We start from the raw sequence: 21,138 nt of genomic DNA on the forward strand, positions 1-21,138 counted from the left end.
GTTGAGCTTTAGTGGCTTCCCTTCCACTACGCTTCCATGGCTGGATACCATTGATGCTCAAAGTGATTAGATTGACTTAGAGTTTCTGCAGGCCCTTGCTCAGTTTGGCGCCCAGAGTGTATTCTCCTGACCCGCATCCTCCTAATGAGAGCATTAGGAACTACAAAGATTTTTTCTTCTACTACCTTCACTTATCATTGGTTTCATTAATGGTGAGACAAGCAGGCAGCTTTAGCTACCTCCAGGCCAGGAACCTGCATTTACGGGTTTGGGCTATACGTTTAGGAGACCAGTCAGCAGGTGTATCATCTTTGTTCAGTTCTAATGTTTTCTTGACGATTCAGTCCTATGGATGAGCTCTAGCATTCATTTGGTCTTAATTGGAAGTCTAACTGTTGATTTGCTGCTCACAAGATTCCTTACAATAATTTGAGAGGAAACCCTGACAGAGCTTGTTAAGACTTCCCTTAAAGTTTGGAGAACTTTATCTAGTTCTGGGTATACACCCCTTCATCAAATATCTCCAAGCTTTATCCTCTCCAGCTTGGGTCCAGCAGTTTTTATTTTCTACACTCCAGAAACCTCTGGAGTCTGTAAATATCCTGATTTATGCTTTGTCTGTGCTTCTATCTGCCTAAAGCATTTCTACAGCCCCCATCATTGTTGTATCTGTATAATGCAAAGAATGGCTTTGACCCCGACTCCATGAGAGGGTCTGGCTGTGGATCCCAAGCAGAAGAGAGGCACCTACCTCTAGCCCAGACTTAGAGGTGTGGGGCTTAGGATCCCCCCCTCTCCTCAGCATCTGCTATTCACTAGGTTAGGCAGCACCCTCCCTAGCATGCTGGCTTTTGTGGATCCTAAGCTTTTCGTGGGCACCTCTCTCTTCCTGTGCATTGCATGGAGAGCCAAGGCACCCAGTTCAGGGTTTGTGAATTCCATTGGGTGGTTAGGCATCTAAAAGTTAGGCACAGCAACACTCAACGTTGGCAATGTCTAAGTCCCTTTGTGGATTTGGGCCTTCGAGCATTCATGGCAGTTGCTCAATGCAGCCAAACTCAGCAGGGAGAAGGAGTTCTTTACCTCACTCTGACTGTATCTTCTCCAGTCCTGCAACCACCAGTGCATATCAACCCAGTCAGTTTCACCATACTCACTATGGCCCCATACTGCTTTAATTCAGCCATGAGATGTGATTTATGATAGTCAGTACTGCAGTGCTAAGGAATTTTGCAACATGGGTAAGTTGGCTCTCTTGGGCCATGTATGGCTGAATGGGCCAACTTGAGTTCTCAGGAGGACAAATTTTCTCTGTTTCTGTGAAAACTGAGATGACCCTTATCTGAGTACTGTAGGTTTAGTGTTCCACAATTGTCCTGCTAAGAGGCTTGATCATGCATAAATGCAATGTGCATTCTTTGGGATTTAGTAGTTCAGTACAGTATTTTGGTACTTGGAATATTACTTAGTCCCCTTGTAGAATTAGCATTCTTCAAGACACTCTGATTCCCTTTTGGGAAAAGTTAGTGTATGAGCAGAGTGGCTGAGCTGATGGATTCTGATTTTTGTACGTGAAGACCTTCTAGTTCTAGTTCTTCGTTGAATTGATTCACCATCCAGACACCAGTGAGAAACTCTGTCTTTGCCTGCTGATTTAACGCTTTAGTAATAAAGTTAGAGAATTAATAGTTCAGGAGGAGAGCTGGAATGCATGCTCTTACTCACTTCTAGATTGCCAAAGTTCTCAGGGAGCTCTGTAAGATAGGGCACATCTAGTGGAACAGTGTGATTTGTAAGGACTTGTTACATTTCCAGGATTAGGAGCTAGATCCACAATTTTAGGCACCTAAGTCCAAAATTTAGATCCTCAAAATGCCCATTCAGCTGCCGCCCAACCCCAGGTCTCTAGGCCTAAAGTCCCTAGTCTCCTAAAAGTCCCTTACATGCCTAAAAATCGGCCACTGAGCATTTACACAGCTGCATCAGAACTGACACCCAGGCCCCTAGCTCATACCTAAAACCTAGAAGGATCATCAAGTAAGCATTCCCCATTTGTGTCCACTGTGAGACCCAATCCAGTAGCCATTCTCAGAGACCACCTAACAGATCAGTCCCCACACAAAACACAGGCGCAGGAGAGGTGGTGGTGGTGCCTGTGCCTTCTAGCAAAAAATTATGGTAGTTGTGGTGTCCCCACCTCTATGCCTTTTGGCCCAGAAGTTAGAGCACTCACCAAGGATGTTGAGGCCCCAGGTTCATGTCCCCCATGCCTACTGTGGAGCAAAGACTTGAACTTGGGTTTTCCACGTTAGAAGTGAGCACCCTGACCACTGAGCTGTACGGTATTCTTTGATAGGGTCTCCCTCAGTTTCTGTTGTTGAAGCTGTTCAACTTTGTATACATAATTAAATAATCATTGAAACTGGGACTTGAACTGTGGTCTTCCACCGAGTGCCAGAACCATTGGGATGTAAGTCATTCTCTCACCCTGGTCCACTGAATATTTAAGTATTTATACAAAGTGGAACGGCTTCAACAGAAAAGATTGAGAGACACTTCCCCCCCCCCAAACGATATCCCATAGACCAGAAGTTAAATGCCATCCTGAGAAGTTACAAATGTGGGTTCAGACCCCTTCTCCTAATCACACAAAGTGGGGCATTTGAACCAGCATTCCCCACATCCAGGGTGAGCGCTCTAACCCCTGGGCTCAAGATTATAAGGGGGAGAATGTGGCAGCTTCTCTTACTTGTGTTTGCAAGAAAGGGTTTAGGCAATTCATTCCAGGAGAGGGCTCATGACTGTAAATCCCAAGCAAAGATGGACACCTCCCTCTGACACAGATTTAGGCACCTAAGTTCCTTTGGAGGGGCAGTGCTTAAGCCACACCCTTCTCCTTGGCATTTCCTGTGGCTAACGTAAGCAACACCTCGCTCACCTTGCTGGCTGTGGATCCCATAGTTAGGTGCCTAGCTCTCCCCATGCATGTTATAGGGAGCCACAGTGCCTACCTCCGGGCTGTGGATTCTACTAAGCAGCAGTGCACCTAAAGTTAGGAGTTGCAGTGCTGAGCCCCCTTTGTGAATCTTACTGTCAGTAGCAATAGTCAGTTTTTTATCTCAGTAAGACCTGAATTTGCCTCCTGGTTCTTAACGAGACAGCCATCCAAACCCACTGTAGAGCTTTGTGAAGATGCCCGCCAGAGTGGCCTGTTGTTTACTTTCTGTTCTCTCAGCTAAGCGGGTGGATGGATGCTTTAGGACTTAGCACTACTCCTCTACACCTTTTGGTTGCAAGAGAAGATTTGAGTAAACTTTGGGACTAACAGGAACCATCATGCTGTGTTCATTTATGGATGTGTTATTTTCCTTTGTTTCTCTAGTCAAGTTGCTTCTCCCCCCCAAAAGAGAACAGCATCTGTTAGTTCACTTTTTAAGTGCAGTGTGGGAGTCCTTCAAACATATTAAAGAGTTGTTTTGCCTTCCAGGTCTTAGTAAAGGAACAGATCCTCAGTTGCTTATATCTCTGGATGGGTTTTTACATTTTTAGCCTGCAGAGACTTGTTTGCCCTCCAGTTCAGAGGAGCATCTACTATACTCTCTGCATCTTGGGCTGAGGCATTGCACAAGTAATTTTAGAGGCAACACAAATATCTCCAATTTTAAGCACTTTCTTATGACAGTACTGTGTGTCACCTGCTCTCAGTGATGACTGGTGAAGTGGGAAGAGCAGATATTTGACAATTAAGAATTGCTTATCAGTAATTGGACTTGTCCTAGTAACCTGTTCCCCATCCTAGTTCTCCTTTCCTTTCTACTGTAATATGAAATTGTACACTGTGTGGGAAGTTTCTGACTGGAGGAGAAGAGAGGTGCTTGCCTATATATACCTTACTTGAATGACAGCTTTGTTGCATCCTAAGCTTCCTGTTAGATGAGCCAAGCTGCTGTCAGTGATAATTGGTCATAGAATGAGGAAAGAAAAAAATATAGTTAATGTCATGTAAATCTTTCTTAATATACCTGCAGTAGTTTCCTTATGACATGACATCTAAGGCCTCTTAAACTCTATATGCCAGGTCCTTGGACCCTCTTACAGAAGCAACCTCTTAAAGGGTCTGTAAGCAGTTTTAAAACTGCATCTGAGGATTTCCCTAGCAGAGAGCTCCCATAGCCTGCCCTCTGCCAGCCTGTATTGGTCCTTGCCTCAACATAGAGGGTGTTCTGGGCTGTAGAGAAGCTGGGTAGAGCACAGTGCTTCCCTGAAGATTGTTATCCACCAGTATAAGTTAGTATATTGGCCTCGGCTGTCCCCAGGACCAAGAGATGGAAAAGTAGAGTAAAGCTACCTAAATTTGTTTCCCAGGAGCACTAAGTGCTGCTTTGGCCCCATACTGCTTTAATTCAGCCCTGAGATGTGATTTACAATAGTGTTTATAGAAACTTTTTCATTTTAATGGGGATGCTTGGTGGCTCTGCCTTCAGTATTTAAGGATGTGATTCTTATCTAGTTAAAGTCCTGAGTGAAATAAAGGTGATGGACTATCTTGATCCATAGAAGGCAGAAATCCTTCATGTCCAACTACCACATACAAACTCTAATTCTCAGGGGAGGGGGAAAAACTTATAAAAACAGGATTGAACCTTTCTGATATGAGAAAGCAATGAGCTGATGTCTAAGCAGTGAAAATTGATCAGGAAATATGGGGAAGCTTTTCTTAAGGCATCCTGCTTCTCTCTGTCTTTGCAATAAATGGAAGAAAGGTCTAGTTTAAAATATTTACAATACAGAAATAAAACAGATATTTTATGAAACACGACTATTATTATTTAACATTTGTACTACAGTAACAATTAGAGGCGCTAATCAAAATCTGGATCCCCATTGTGCGAGGAGCTGTACATACACATTCTAAGCAGTAACTCCCTGCCCAGTAAAGCTTATTATCTAAATAGGCAATATAGACAAGATCTGGGAGAAAGGAATTATTTTTGTATGCTAACAAGTATCTTCATAAACTACATTCTTAATTATAGTCAAATTGACTTGTCACAATATATGGTGTCTTGGGTATGTTGATGTTGCTCAGAGAACCATTCTTACGTCTGAGGGAATTAAGGGGGGAGGGATAGCTCAGTGGTTTGAGCATTGGCCTGCTAAACCCAGGGTTGTGAGTTCAGTCCTTTAGGGGGCCACTTAGGGATCTAGGGAAAAATCAGTACTTGGTCCTGCTAGTGAAGGCAGGGGGCTGGACTCAGTGACCTTTTGGGGTCCCTTCTAGTTTTATGAGATAGGTGTATCTCCAAGTGTCTATCCCAGAAGAGCACTGTCAGCTTCATGCAGGGACATGTAGGAGTGATTGCTGGATCTCAGATGCCCAGTGCTCACTTATCTTCAATAGGGAGAGTGCTAGCTATATCACAGTTACTGTATTTGATACACAGCATGGATGGTGGCTTCAGAAGAAGCTATTTGCCCAGAAAGAGGATGCTTTACTGACAAATCTGTTGTGGAAAAAGAGACTGGAGGTGTTCTTCCAGAAAAAAGAAGAGATGTCCATAAGTCTTTGAAATTTTGCAGCAGAAAATAATAATTGAGCAACTACATCACAAAAAGTCTTTGAGATGTCTTTAAGAAAAAGCAGAATATTGTGATTTCTTTTGTTAAAATGTTTTATTTATTAAAATGCAGTTCAGATACAGGCTCTGATTCATTATGGATTTTAATATACTGTTGGTCGTGGTATGATTTTAAAATACTACTATATTCAGTTTAATCTGAAAATAACTTACATTATTGTAATGTTTCTTTATCAACAATTAGGTACTTCATGAAGAGACTACAATCCCAGGAACTGATTTGAAATTATCATACTTAAGCTCCAGAGCTGCAGGATATAAATCAGTTCTTAAGATCACGATGACCCAATCTGTTATACCATTTAACTTAATGAAGGTTCATCTTATGGTGGCAGTGGTGGGAAGACTTTTCCAGAAATGGTTCCCTGCATCCCCAAATCTGGCTTACACTTTCATATGGGATAAAACTGATGCATACAACCAGAAGGTCTATGGCTTATCTGAAGCTGTTGGTATGTACAGTGTGATGCTTTTCTGAATTTATTACTGTCTTGGAATCATAGTATTAAATTGAAACTGACCATATCGGATAATCAGAAAATACTTAGCACAACAGCACTGTACTAAAGGTAAACTTTTTATAATAAAAATGTATTTCAAAATAAAAAGAGATCACAAATTGATAGTTTTTCATTTGTATTCAATAAGTTGGAGGATAGGTCCAATGTGGATAGTTTTTGTGGATCTCATTTTAAGCACAGTGGCAAATTAATGTGGAAAAAAGCTACTCTGTACTGCACCCTTGTCTTGGGACAGACTTAGTCAGTCTACTGCTGTTTTTAAAAACAAGATCATTTTAATCATCTGAAATTCCTTTTTTAAATTGTGAAATATTTGAACAATCTCTGTATGATAAAGGATATACAGGTTTTAATTTAGTTTGTGAGGGCAGAAAAATCACAAGTTTAGTATAGAAATGTAAAGTTATTTTTCTGAACAAAATTCCATTTTTCAACTATGGTGGGGAATATGAAATGTGATTTATTATGATTCCAGTGTCTGTAGGCTATGAATACGAGTCTTGTTTGGATCTAACTCTCTGGGAAAAGCGGACTGCCATTTTGCAGGGATATGAATTGGATGCCTCTAACATGGGTGGTTGGACATTGGATAAACACCATGTGTTAGATGTTCAGAATGGTAAGGATGTATTCTTGTCATTGTTCATTTTAATATTTTACTCTATGCCCTGGCTTGAAACATATTGTTATAATTAATCAAATATTTTCTTCCATTTAAAAAAAGTACCATACCTGAGCAAAGTATGAAATAATTGAGTATTTTATGTGTTTCCATGATTTACAGGTTATGACATATTTCTCCCTCCTAAAATTACATAAACCTTTGGGATTTTACTTAACAAAGGTGTCACAATGAAAAGCATGTTACTGAATTTTTTTTGTTTACAAAATTTTATTTTATCTTCAAATTGGTTTTAATACATGTTTAATATTTTAATGTGTGTGTGTGTGTCTTTAAGGAGGCCCTGATTTAAAAAAAAAATCATATCTAAGAATCCTGAAATTGTTTCCTACTAGTTGTGTATTATCAATGTGATGACTGGCACTTTTGCTCACACTTAGTGAAAATTATACAGCAATAATCAAAGCCTCTGCCAAACCCAGATCTCTTCACTCTTAGACCTCACTTTGGCCATCAGTTACACAGGAGAAACTCCTACTGAAGTCATAATCCTCAGCAGCAGAATGTCTACCTGGAAAGGGATTGTATCAGGTCAAAGCACCTGCACCTCCCCTCTACTAGAGCTCTGAGCTGTGCTGGCTGGAAAGCAGAGGGGTGTGTGGCCAGGGCATGCAAGGCATGTTCTGGTTCAGCATGTTCCCTGGGCAGCCTCCACTGACAGGGTTCAGACTGCAACTTAAAGTTGGCTCAACAGAACTGTGAAGGAAGGATGGCGATGCAAACACTGCCTGCCTTCTGTGAAGTGAATCTCTACATGCGTTTGGTGGCCAGCCACTGGCACAAATCAAAGAGATGATTTAAGCCCAAAGTTAAGAACATAAGAATGGCCATACTGGGTCAGACTAAAGGCCCATCCAGCCCAGTATCCTGTCTGCCAACATTGGCCAATGCCAGGTGTCTCAGAGGGAGTGAACCTAACAGATAATGATCAAGTGAGCTTTCTCCTGCCATCAATCTCCACCCTCTGACAAACAGAGGCTGCCAGGATGGGCAGGGATGGTTTCCCCCACCACTGTTTGCCAGAAGCTGGGAATGGGTGACAGGGGATGGATCATGTGATGATTACCTCTTCTGTTCATTCCCTCTGGGGCACCTGGCATTGGCCACTGTCGGAAGACAGGATATTGGGCTAGATGGACCTTTGATCTGACCCAGTAGGGTCATTCTTACGTTCTTATGTTCTCACTAACTTAAGCTAATGGGAGACCAATTGTGAATTAGTAAGATTTGAGTTTTCATGGGTGTCAAGAGCAGCATCAATGTGTCTAACATGCTTCTCATTGGCCTCTTATAGAGTGTTCTGTCTTGCCCCCGCCCCAACCCCACACAGTACATGGAGCAAGGCTACTTAAAATTCATGTTACTAATGCTTCTCCTTGTGGCCCCTCTCCCTGGCAGGATGTCTCATAGGGCCTCTCTTCTCTTAGAATAAGAACTGCTAACTCCTGTACATTTTCATGTGTCACTTCATTGCAGCTAGATTGAACCAGCCCCCCAACAATCAGTTCCACCCTGCCTATCGCTCCTCACTTGATGGAGAAGGGGAGTGGTGGAGATTGCTAAGAACTGCCCAGAGCAACATAGCAGCAGCCACAATTATAATATAGTAATTATAATTTGCATAGTGACTTTGGTACTAAAGGATCCAAAACCAAAATTTATATGCGGATCACTCCACTCAACAGTGAAATATAGCCTACTTTGGAGTAATATGAGGCAGCTGTTTAACAGTGTTCAGCAGCATGGCACAAGAGTTTAGAAAAGGAAATGAATACTGTATTCAGTTGAATCTGTAAGGGAAGTTAGATAAGCAGAATGAAATTACGCAAGTTGGAATTTGGTCAGGATGCACTGTACTCTTACAGAAAGTATGATTGGGTCTCCCTCTAACACTGTGTTGGGGCATCAGTTCTGTACTGGCCTAGGGTATGTCAGCACTGCAGCTGAAGGTGCAATTGCAGTGCAAGTAGACATCCCACTCTAACTTCACTCTAGCACAGGTAACAATAGCAGTGAAAATGCTGTGGCACTGACTTCGGGATGGGTCAGCAACCTGAATACGCACCCAATGTCACCAGCAGGCTTGTACCGTGGCAGCTAACCTGAAGTGAAACCTTATGCCACCATATCTTTACTACTATTGTTATCACATGGCAATTACACCTTAATTTGTGGTGTAGCTATATCCTGAGAGGCAAGAATGCTATTTCCAGCAGCATCCAGGTCTTTCTCAGAGGTTTCCCATCTATGTGTTAGCTCAGTTTGATCCTGCTTAGCCGGTGTGATATGATGGATCATAGCCTAACTGGTACTGCTGAATAGTAGAAAAATAATACAACCAAATAAGGGGAAATGGAAATTTAAATATAAGATGTCAGAAAAGAACCATGCAAAATTCTTAAGATATTTATAAAAATGCAAAGATGCATGTTTTATTTAGTCTAGTTTTTTTAAATTATGAGGTTGTTTCTATTCACAAGGTGAATTGATTGTGGCTTTAAATTATGTTCAAGAGTAGATTTGACAAGTATGACTTTTCAAAGTGACATGTGTCTAATTGAATAAAGGAAGTAGTTAGTTGTAATGACAAGGTGGATGAACTGGAGAAATTTATTCAGAGGGGAGTACAGACAGTGACAGGTGTTTGTATGGACACCCTGAACCACTGCAATAAATATTCTAATGTTCATCTTTCCATTCTGTGATAATAGAGGAGAAATATGAAGGACCAATTTTTCAAAGTAATGACAGAATAAATCATGTGCCCTAGTGCAGAGTCTTGACTTGTAGGAGTCCTCTTATAAAAATTATAGAACTTAGCTATTTCAGCAAAATTATGGTTCTGTGATTGTCACGAATGATGTAATCATTGGAAGGGGGATTTCAGATGCCATTAATGCATTCTTCCTCAGACTATTCACGAAAAACACACTCCATTTGCTACTATGATGCAGCCTTATTTCGATTACTTTTCTTTAAGTTTTCATAAGCCAGTTTCATCCTTTCTGATTTCATAATGTACATTTGCTCTGGTATTTACCTCTACCAAATTGTATGACATTAAAAAAGTAACTGAAGCAACAAAAACAGTCTAAGTGAAAAAGGAAAGATATTTATACTGATCTCTTTTCAACTTAAAAAGTGCCTTGGGGAAAAAGTGGGGGGAAGGGGAGCGACACACCTTCTCAAGTTTCCTAAATGTGTTTTTGTAAGATTGATTGTTTTAACAGTATCTCAAAAAAGAAGTGTTACCATTAGCATCAAAAACTGCTTTTGAAACCTTGTACTCAATAAATAAAACATGTAGCACTATAAAGTACAAAGTGACATGTGGTTTACATGGATTATACCACATTAAGATTTATTGTGACATATGAGCATAACAATAATAGCTGACCATCCATACAGCAGAACTTGATGGAGTCATTGATCTGTATAATAATGAGGACACTGATAACATTTAACTGAGTCCAAATTCAAACATAATTTTCTAACTATGAAAAATTTATCAGGTATGTATTTTGCTTCCCACGTTTCCTGTGAAGGCCATAAAAATGTACTGCTGGCAAATTACTTTGTCTTTATAAAATGACTGTACTTTTCATGCCTCAAAGCAGAATTAGGTTTAAGGGGCAGGTTGGCCTGCCACTACATTTTTTGTTGTATTTGACATTTTTAATAACTGTATATAACTGCAGATGTATTCTAGGTGCAGACTTTGTTACCAGGGATAGATTATTATTGTACATTGAAAAAGACTCATTTATAATGTGAAATTGAGTCACAGAACTTTTTTGAAGTAGCCCCTTATTAATATTTGATGTATGTGGTAGTGGTCCAGTCATATTTAACAGGATGTTTTTAATTAGTTACTGTATAACTACAGAATTGAAACTCACAAATATAAATCCATCTTTTACAATAATCAATGTACATGCAATTAGAACTCCAGTCTTCTGAGGGAGATTTTCAAACTGAAGGGATTTAGAAGCACGTCTCATTAAAAGTAAATGAATTATGTGATTTTTCAAAAAAAATTCCCCCTCAATTGTAAATATAAAAACATTATAAACAGAATGATTGTAAACATGTTCATATTACAGATGTTAGTATTTTTAATATTCTACTATATCTTTTGAACAAGAGGGTTATTTTCAATGTTTTTTAATTTGGTGCTGTGGGTTCTCTAAGTATATTTCTGATTTATTTGTAAATATTAATGAATTTTATGAAAAAAAGTCTTGCATAAGGTATGTTTGCTGTTAATGATCATCATTTCCTGAACATGACTTTGATGTGGGAAGCAATTGTATTTTTATTTCTATCAGGTATCCTCTATAAAGGAAATGGTGAAAATCAATTTATTTCTCAGCAACCTCCAGTTGTTAGTAGCATCATGGGCAATGGACGAAGACGCAGCATCTCATGCCCAAGTTGCAATGGCCAAGCTGATGGTAATAAACTACTAGCTCCAGTAGCCTTAGCTTGTGGGATAGATGGCAGCCTGTACGTAGGGGATTTCAACTATGTTCGGCGGATATTCCCATCTGGAAACGTAACTAGTGTTCTTGAACTAAGGTACGTCTTTTCCCAGTCTGGGACTTTTGGAATTAAGGTGGTGTTGAGTTTTAAAATATGGGATAGTTTTCTGACATTTTATAAGTTAATGTATCAAATTCAGTTGGAGATAAAATGTTGTAATTTTTTTACATAATGCATTGAACCAAAAGAATTGAACCAATTTAAAAATGAAGTAAATTTGATTAACTCTAAAATATTTAACTATGCATATCTCTATCTAAAAATATTGTAGCAATTCAAACTAGTCTAATTATTTCCTGTTTATGAGTCAAAATAAGTTAACTCTGTTGGATCTAAGTTCATAATTCATCTTCTTAACTAGAATAATAATATTTTAAATTCTGCCTTCTACTCCTCTTGTTTCTTTTCTAACCTTTTTTCTAATACTGCTTTTCTACTCTTCTTTACTTGCTCCCACCAAGAAATAAAGATTTTAGACATAGGTAAGCATTTTTAAGGAGATGTATATTTCTTCTAACTGTCCATTTTTACAAATGAATGTATATTGTGGATTAGTCACTTCCAGTATTGTTATTGTATGAGGAGTGCTTTTCAAAAATAATGACTTCAGCTGTCAAAGGAGAGCATGTTGCCCCTGGTTATGCCAGTTGTCAAGTTGTAGAATTACTGATATTCAGTTCCTGTTCTCAGTCCCATTAAGGAACCTCTTTGTGCCTTGTCCCCCTTCAGATCCTATCCTCTTTTGCATCCTACTTTTAGCCACAGGTTCCCATTTTCTGCACCCAGTTTCGGTCACTTCTGATCCCCAGTCACTGTTCCCATTTACGCTGCCTGCCCCTTCTCCTGTCTCTCAGTTTTAAACCCTGCTTCTAGATCCCCTCTTATCTCTTGCTAGCAGCATTATTGCCAACTTCACTCATTCAAAACCCATTAGGCTGGCCCAAAATATGATGATGATAGCTGAAAAGTCATGAGATTTGTAAATGTAATATATTTTGAGTTCCTTTTATTAGCCTTCAGATTTAGGGCTTTTGGGGATTCATATTTCAAGATTTTCTGTGCAACCACAAGGGCAAGAAACATATAGTAACTCCTCGCTTAACGTTGTAGTTATGTTCCTGAAAAATGCGACTTTAAGCAAAATGATGTTAAGTGAATCCAATTTCCCCATAAGAATGAATGTAAATGGGGGGGGGTTTAGGTTCCAGGGAATTTTTTTTTCTCCAGACAAAGACTGTATATATATACACAGTATAAGTTTTAAACGATGCAATACTGTACACAGCAATAATGATTGTGAAGCTTGGTTGAGGTGGTGAAGTCAGAAGGTGGATGAGGGTGGGATATTTCCCAGGGAATGCCTAACTGCTAAATGATGAATTAGCACTCGTCTGAGCCCTCAAGGGTTAACACATTGTTGTTAATGTAGCCTCACTCTCTACAAGGCAGCAGGAATGGAGGGAGCAGAGACAGCATGGCAGAGAGAGACAGAAACATACACAGTGTGTGAGAGAGAGAGACGCACATTGCCCCTTTAAGTACGCTGACCACACTCTAAGTACATTGCCTTTTTAAGTAGATCAGCAAGTTGAGACAGAAACTGCTGCCAGCAAGCTCCCTCCATCCTAAGCCCTGTCGTGTCCCACCCCTGCCTTGTGGAGATGGCCCAATGGGGTAAAGGAGTGGGGGGAGGGGGACACCGTGACATTAACACCCCTTCCCCCCCCCCCCCGGTACAACAAGCAGGAGGCTCCTGGGAGCAGCTGCAAGGCAGAGGGCAGGAGCAGCACACTGCAATGTGACAGCTGAACTGCCCAGCAATTTAAAGCCTGCTGGGTGGCTGCTGCACAGGGAACTTGGGGAGCAGAGAGCTGATGGGGGGCTGCCGGTCTACCCTGGTTCCAAGCCCCCACCAGCTAGCTCCAATGGGCTGCTCTTTCTGCAAGCAATTGACAAAGCAGGCGGCTGCCAAACAACGTTGTAAGGGAGCATTGCGCAACTTTAAACGAGCATGTTCCCTAATTGATCAGCAACATAACAATGAAACAACGTTAACTGGGACGACTTTAAGTGAGGAGTTACTGTACTTTTAAAAAAAAACCTAAAAGCTGAAGTTCTCGCATAATAACATGACACCACGATTCACAAGATTTTGATTCCAAGATGACAAGAGTTGGCAACACTAAAACACACTCGGAAGTTGGCTACAGCTACCTTCTCCTCCTGGCTGCTCCAGACTAGTTTGGCTACAGTAAGGGGAGCACCTAGAGGAGAGAAAAAGAGGCAGCTTGACTCCCTGCAGTTCCTCTGTCTTACCAGCTCCTGGTAGTAAAGAAGAGAAACTGTATGGGTGTCCGGCTGTCTTGTTGGACATGTGACATTACAGCAAGGCTCTGTGACGGAGCTGACAAGTGTGTGTCATGTGACGTGCATGAGGCTCAGCAGTCCTACCAATTTTCATATTGGCTGTGTTCATGTTTACTGTCAGGTGGTGGTTTGTTTGTTTGTTTTAAACAAATACCCATTGACTCACATTTCATTTTTCCATATGCCTGGATTCTCTTACAATTCACTCTTCTTCCAGCCATACTAGCTCATATGGATTTTCTTTCCTTAATTTTGGAAGGTTTTTTTTATTTAAGAAGTAATAGTTCAGATATGTCATTTCCTGTAGGGTCAGCAAGAAATCCCATGATTAAATATTTGTAATTCTTTAAATTATAGTGCTAATTATCAGAATTGTGAGTTTTCTTTTTACATATTCTAAATCAGGGGTGGGCAAACTTTTTGGCCCGAGTGCCACATCGGGGAATAGAAATTGTATGGCTGGCCATGAATGCTCCAAAATTGGGGTTGGATGCGGAAGAGGGTGCAGGATCTGGGGTTGGGCTGGGGATGAGAGGTTTGGGGTGCAGACTGCTGGGATCAAGGAGTTTGGAGAATGGGAGGGGGATCAGGGCTGGGGTAGAGGGTCGGGACATGGGGAGAGGCTCGGGGGTGCAGGCTCCGAGCGGCGCTTACCTCAAGCATCTCCCGGAAGCAGTGGCATGTCCCTTCTCCGGCTCCCATGCAGAGGCGTGGCCAGGGGGCTCTGTACGCTGCCCCATCCACAGGCACCGCCCCTGCAGCTCCCATTGGAGCATGTAGGAGCTGGAACAGGGCCATGCTGTGGCTTCCGGGAGCCGCATAGCGTGGCCCCGACCCTGTGCCCTGGCCAGAGCAGGGCCGAGACCTCAGTCCAGTGACCTGAGGTGTAACAGTGGGTGGAAGAAGCAATAGAATAAATAAAGCAATAGAATAAATACGAGCTGAGGTAGGGACAGTATTTCACACAGTATTGAAGGTGCAGATGACGTAGACAGTAAATGGAAGCCTGTAGAGAAATTAAAAGAGAGTTGTAGCCTGATACAAGCAGTGACAAAGATTATTTTAGGAACAATTGTAGGAAGCACAGGTAGCAGCAGCTGTAGTTAAGGTTGTCTTACACTTTTCATTATGATTTTATATATACCACAGGAATAGGGAAAGGTGACATAAAGTTAGGCCAGTGAGGAGACACAAGCCAGGCTTCCCCCCATACACACATCTCCTCTGTTTATTCTATCATTTTTAGGGCTGTTGATTAATCGCAGTTAACTCACATGATTAACTCAAAAAAACTAATTGTGATTTAAAAAATGAATCATGATTAATTGCAGTTTTAATCACACTGTTAAACAATAGACTACCACATGAAATTTATAAAATATTTTGGATGTTTTTCTACATTTTCAAATATATTGATTTCAATTACAACACAGAATACGAAGTGCATATGTGATAGATCCAGGCCAGTTGGGGGTACAGCAGAGTAGTAGACGGCAGATGTACTGGATACTGGATAAGCAGTTTTCCGTTCCCTGACTGACCAGAGCAGGGGCTGCTCCAGGCTAGGGTGGACACATGACTCCAATTAGCCTTCAAAGAGTCAGTTGAAGCCGTTAGGCTTAGGGTGACCAGATGTCCCGATTTTATAGGGATAGTCCCGATTTTTGGGTTTTTTTCTTATATAGGCTCCTATTACCCTCCACCCCCACCCCATGTCCCAATTTTTCACCCTTGCTCTCTGGTCACCCTAATTAGGCTAATGAGAACACCTGACCCCAATTAACCTGTAAAGAGTCAGGTGAGGCCATTAAGCTAATGTGAACACCTGACTCTAATTAAGGCCCCTCTGATACTATAAAAGAGCTCACTCCTGTCAGGCTGAGGAGAGCCAGGGAGCCAGAGGAGAGGAAGTGCGGCTGAAGGGCTGGGTAATGAAGACACCCTCAAGCCACCCTAAGGTAAGGGTGAAGAAGGCATTGTGAGAGAGAGAAGTGGGAGAGCTGTGGGAAAGTGGCCCAGTGGGGAAATGTAGCAACTCTGGCAGTGAAAGGTCAGCTGCCAACAGCTGCTGCCATTAGGGTCCCTGGGCCAAAACCCGGAGTAGAGGGCGGGCCCGGATTCCCCCACAACCTGCCACTACAGAAACACCTCCTGGGAGGGGAAGACACGCACCTGTCAGGACAGGAGGCTAAACTGTTCTGGAATAAGCCTGTAGGAACAACAGAGACTGTGGGATTTCTCTCACCAACCTCCATGCTGGCTTATGATGAAAAGGGCTCAGTACACTGTAACGCTGGCCCTAGAGAGAGAAGGGCTATGTGGAGGGTCGCAGTGAGCCTTTGAGACTAGCATAAACCGCCTGGAAGCGCGGGACCCATGGGGACAAGGTCGGAGCTCTGCCACAGCATAGTACTCACTTTATATTATTTTTATTACAAATATTTGCACTGTAAAATGATAAATAAATAGTATTTTTCAATTAATCTCATACAGGTACAATAGTGCAATCTCTTTATCACGAAAGCACAACTTACAAATGTAGAGTTTTTTTTGTTGCATAACTGCACTCAAAAACAAAACAATGTAAAACTTTAGAAGTCTTAAAAGAGCAACACTCCAATGTGGAAATTACAACGCCGGCTACAACAGTGTCATGAGAACACCTGTTCTCACTTTCAGGTGACGTAAACAAGAAACAGGCAGCATTATCTCTTGCAAATGTAAACAAACTTGTTTGTCTGAATGATTGGCTAAACAAAAAGTAGGACTGAGTGGATTCGTAGGCTCTAAAGTTTTACATTGTTTTATTTTTTGAATGCAGTTTTGTTTTGTACATAATTCTACATTTGTAAGTTCAGCTTTCATGATAAAGAGATTGTAGTACAGTACTTGTATTAAGTGAATTGAAAAATACTATTTTTTATTTTTACAGTGCAAATATTTATAATAAAAAATAATATAAAGTGAGCGCTGTACACTTTTTATTCTGTGTTGTAATTGAAATCAATATATTGGAAAATGTGGAAAACATCCAAAAATATTTGTATAAATAGTATTCTATTGATTAACGGCGCAAATCATTGTGATTAATTTTTTTAATTGCGTGATTAATCGTGATTACTTTTTTTAATCGCATGTCAGCCCTAATAATTTTTTAAAATGTTAACTATTGTTATTGTGACTTAAATCAATGAAAGTAAAACAAGTAAAAGTTAGACGTAGTAATTCACATTGAGACTATAGTAGCCCATGTAGTCAGAACCTCAGAGAAGAACTTGTTGTAGAGGACAGTCTTGGTTCAAGTTATCATGAGATAATTCAGTTTGAATTAAATGGAAGGATAAAAAGAGATCTGCAACAAGGGTCCTTAGCTTTTTTTCAAATTAACTTTAAAAAATTTAAGGAAATTAGTTAGGGAAATGGACTGGACTGAAGAACTCAAAGATCTGAATGTGGAGGAGGCCTGGAATTACTTTGTCAAAATTGTAGAAACTATCTGAAGCCTGCATCCCAAGTAAGGGGAAAAAATTCATAGGGAAGGGTTGCAGACGAAGCTGGCTGAGTGAGTATTTCGAACAGGTGCTTAAGAGAAAGCAGAGAGCCTACAAGGAATGGAAGGGGAGGGATCAGCAAGGAAAGCTACCTCTTGGCGGTAAGAAAGTGTAGGGATAAAGTGAGAACTGCCAAAAGCCAAGCAGAGTTGGACATTGCAAAGTGAATTAAAACCAATAGTAAAAGGTTCTATAGCCATACAAATAAGAAAACAAGGAAAGAAGTGTTAGTTTGACCTCATTTGTATGCAAGATCTTAAAACAAATTTTGAAAAAGAAAGTAGTTAAGGACTTGGAGGTGAATGGTAATTGGGATAAAATACAACATGGTTTTACAAAAGGTAGATCGTGCCAAGCTAATCTGATCGCCTTCTTTGATAAGGTAACTGGCTTTTTTAGACAAAAGAAATGCAGTAGATCTAATCTGTCTGTATTTCAGTAAGGCATTTGATATAGTTCCACATGGTAAATTATTACTTAAATTGGAGAAGATGGGAATTAATATGAGAATTGAAAGGTGGATAAGGAACTAGTTAAAGGGGAGACTAAAACGGATCATATTGAAAGGTGAACTGTCAGGCTGGGGGAAGTTTTCATTAGTGGAGTTCCTCAGGGATCGGTCTTGAAATCAATCTTATTTAACATTTTTATTACTGTTCTTGGTACAAAAATTGAGAGTATGCTAATAAAATTTATGGATGACACAAAGTTGGGAGGTATTGTCAATACAGAGGAGGATCAGAATATCATACAAGAAGATCTGGATGACCTTGTAAACTGAAGTAATAGAAATGGGATGAATTTTAACAGTGCAAAGTGCAAAGTCATGCATTTAGGGATTAACAACAAGAATTTTTGCTATAAAATGGGGGATTTATCAGTTGGAAGCAACAGAGGGGGAGAAAGACCTGGGTGTACTCGTTGATTGCAGGATGACTAAACCATCAATGTGATGTGTCCATGAAAAAGGCTAATGCAATCTCAGGATGCATAAAGGCACAGTATTTCCAGTAGAGACAGAGAAGTGTTAATACCATTATGCAAAGCACTGGTGAGACCTCATCTGGACTACTGTGTGCAATTCTGATCTGCTATGTTTAAGAAAGATTAATTCAAACTGGAACAGGTGCAGAGAAGGGCTACTAGGATGATCTGAGGAATGGAAAACCTACCTTATCAGAGGAGACTCAAAGAACTTGGGTTGTTTAGCCTAACCAAAAGAAGGCTGAGGGGAGATATGATTGCTCTCTATAAATACATCAGAGGGATAAATACCAGGGAGAGAGAGGAGTTATTTAACTTAAGCGCCAGTGTGGACACAAAAACAAATGGATATAAACTGTCCATAAACAAATTTAGGCTTGAAATTATGTGAAGGTTTCTAACCATCAGAGAAGTGAAGTTCTGGAACATCCTTCCAAGGTAGCAGTGGGGGCAAAAATCCTAACTGGTTTCAATAAGTGTATAGTGCAGATGGTGTGATGGGACTGCCTACAATGGCATGTGGCACAGCAGCGACTGGCAGTAGCAAAAATTCCCAGTGGCCAGAGAGGGGACACTAGATGGGGAAGGCTCTGAGTTACTACAAATAATTTTTTCCCAGGTATCTGGGTGATGGGTCTTGCCCTCATGCTCAGGGTCTAACTGATCGCCATATTTGGGGTTAGGAAGGAATCTTCCCCAGGATCAGATTGGCAGAGGCCATAGGGGGATTTCACCTTCCTCTGGAGCTAGGACGGGGCTCAGATTTAAAATAGTGTAAATGCCGAATTCTATGTAACTTAAAGTCTTTAAACCATGATTTGAGGACTTCAGTAACTCAACCAGAGGTTAGGGGTCTGGTACAGGAATGGGTTGGTGGGTTCTGTGGACTGCAATGTGCAGGATGTCAGACTAGTGATCACAATGGTCCCTTCTGAGTCTGAGTCTATGCTGCTTTCTCACTGCATGATCTTCGAAGCCCCCTACAATGAGTCAGACAATGTTGGATAACTTAAGGAGAAGTAACTTGGATTTAGATTCTATTTCTTTGATTTTGCAGATGGGTCAGAATCTTAGTATTCTAAATTGCGATTAAATAAAATGGCCTCAGTAGCCAATCAATATGACCAGTTGTTTTCAGTAATTAGATAGTATGCACATCCCTGTACTATGGCTACTGATTGTAAACTTAATTCACTAACCATATGTTATAGAAATCCCCAAGTTCTGATTTGCTCTTCAGAATTCAGCATTGATGTGCCTATAACAAATATGTCTACCTCAACTTTTAAGCTTTCCATTGAAAATAAATTATATATTTATACCAATTATGTCTCAAAAATATACTGTAATTAGACATTTCCATTTAACAACTTGAAGAGCCTTATATTAACTACATAATAATATCCTGAGTAAACAAACTCCACATCTGATAATTTCCTTAAAAACAGAAAACACTTTCAAATTATCATCTAAATAACTTTGTATTAATGAAAATCCATTACTTACCACTAAGATAAGTGATCTTAGCTAATAATTATTACTTTTCTCTTATAATTAGAACTGTGTATTAAAATTAGAAGCCTTATCCTCATTTATTTATGAAATAATTAACCAGGAAATATTATACTGTGTATATAAATTATTCACAGTTGTTGATCTGATGATGCTGTATTCCAACACTAAAAATTATACTAAATAGTAATTTCATTTGTATTTTGCATTTTGCAGTACATTTGTATTTAAAATGGACAAGATCTTTCTTAAAAAACCAAAGTAATCATCTAAATATAAATAGTGGTAAATAGTTTGGACACCAGTATATTATAAATCATTTGTGTTATAATTAAGAGTTGAAAGTATTTTTCAATAATTAGCTTACTACTTTAACAATTTCAGATTTACATTAACTACACAAATTTAATGTAAACATTCATGTAATTGTTTTCAGTTGTGCTATATAATGTTTAATTCTGTAACACACTCAGTTACAAAAGGTGTTTAAGTACTTTGTATCTGATATAATTTATCTGCTTCATTGATTTCTTTACTGTGAACCAAGATGTTAAAACAATCTTGTGTATATGGCACTCTTCTATAGTTTTAAAGTAGATAGCTATAAAAAGCTGTCCTTATTTGAAGACATAATTTGTTCACAACTTGTTCGTGTTGGTCTCTGTTGCTTTTTGCAAGTGGCAGTGTATAAAATGTGTTACATTAGCACTGATTTATATTTACAAAATGTGAGACACTACATTTTTGTGAACAGATGTTTGGATATCGTCATGATTGGTAGATATGTTTTAGTAGTGCATTTGCAAACATATCAGAAATGGGACTGACTATTCTGGCACTATGGCTCAGTGCGTTAGCATGCCATCAGAAATCACCTTCTGTACTTGAATGACCTCATTTCTGTTCTTAGTGCCATAAATCAGGTCAAGAATCATAACTGCAGCAGGTTAAGTTACTGGATCATGATATATCAACTAAGAGGGGTACTCTCCGGTGTTGCTTTTTCTCTAGCAGGGGGACAAAAGAGTAATTCTCAATGATGTGGTAACACCAGAGCAGCAAACTGTATGTTTCTGGAAAAATAGATAGCAATACAGGCTTTCTTTCAGTATAATGAAGACTATATTGGCATAGTTAGTAGTTTTGTGCCCAAAATGTACAGTAACTTGAAATCTGATTCTTTGTGCAAAGGAAAAAAACTGCACTCAGTGCTGTGGTGAAAAAGATGAATTTTCCTAATGTATTAAATCATGCATATCATGCTTTTGAGAGGAAGAGATTAAACCAGTACTAAGGAGAATGTCTTATCTCCTGCCCATGAACCAATAATATGAACCCTA

At 40.0% G+C, this 21,138-nt stretch overlaps 1 protein-coding gene across 35 annotated transcripts in view; it reads left to right on the forward strand.

Moving 5' to 3' along the window:
- Window positions 1-21,138, forward strand: part of TENM3 (teneurin transmembrane protein 3) — a 2,213,160-nt gene that overhangs the window by 2,146,996 nt on the left and 45,026 nt on the right. For 25 of the 35 annotated variants that reach the window (XM_065596701.1, XM_065596700.1, XM_065596702.1 and 22 more), the window contains 4 exons: window positions 5,824-6,091; window positions 6,636-6,779; window positions 11,171-11,420; window positions 11,846-11,866. In XM_065596701.1, the coding sequence (XP_065452773.1) occupies window positions 5,824-6,091; window positions 6,636-6,779; window positions 11,171-11,420; window positions 11,846-11,866 (683 nt within the window). The remainder of the gene's footprint in view (window positions 1-5,823; window positions 6,092-6,635; window positions 6,780-11,170; window positions 11,421-11,845; window positions 11,867-21,138) is intronic. The other 10 variants (XM_065596704.1, XM_065596705.1, XM_065596707.1 and 7 more) reach the window with 1 other exon arrangement.

This window comes from Chrysemys picta, chromosome 5 (assembly GCF_011386835.1).
Source record: "Chrysemys picta bellii isolate R12L10 chromosome 5, ASM1138683v2, whole genome shotgun sequence".
Classification (NCBI taxonomy): Eukaryota; Metazoa; Chordata; order Testudines; family Emydidae; genus Chrysemys; species Chrysemys picta.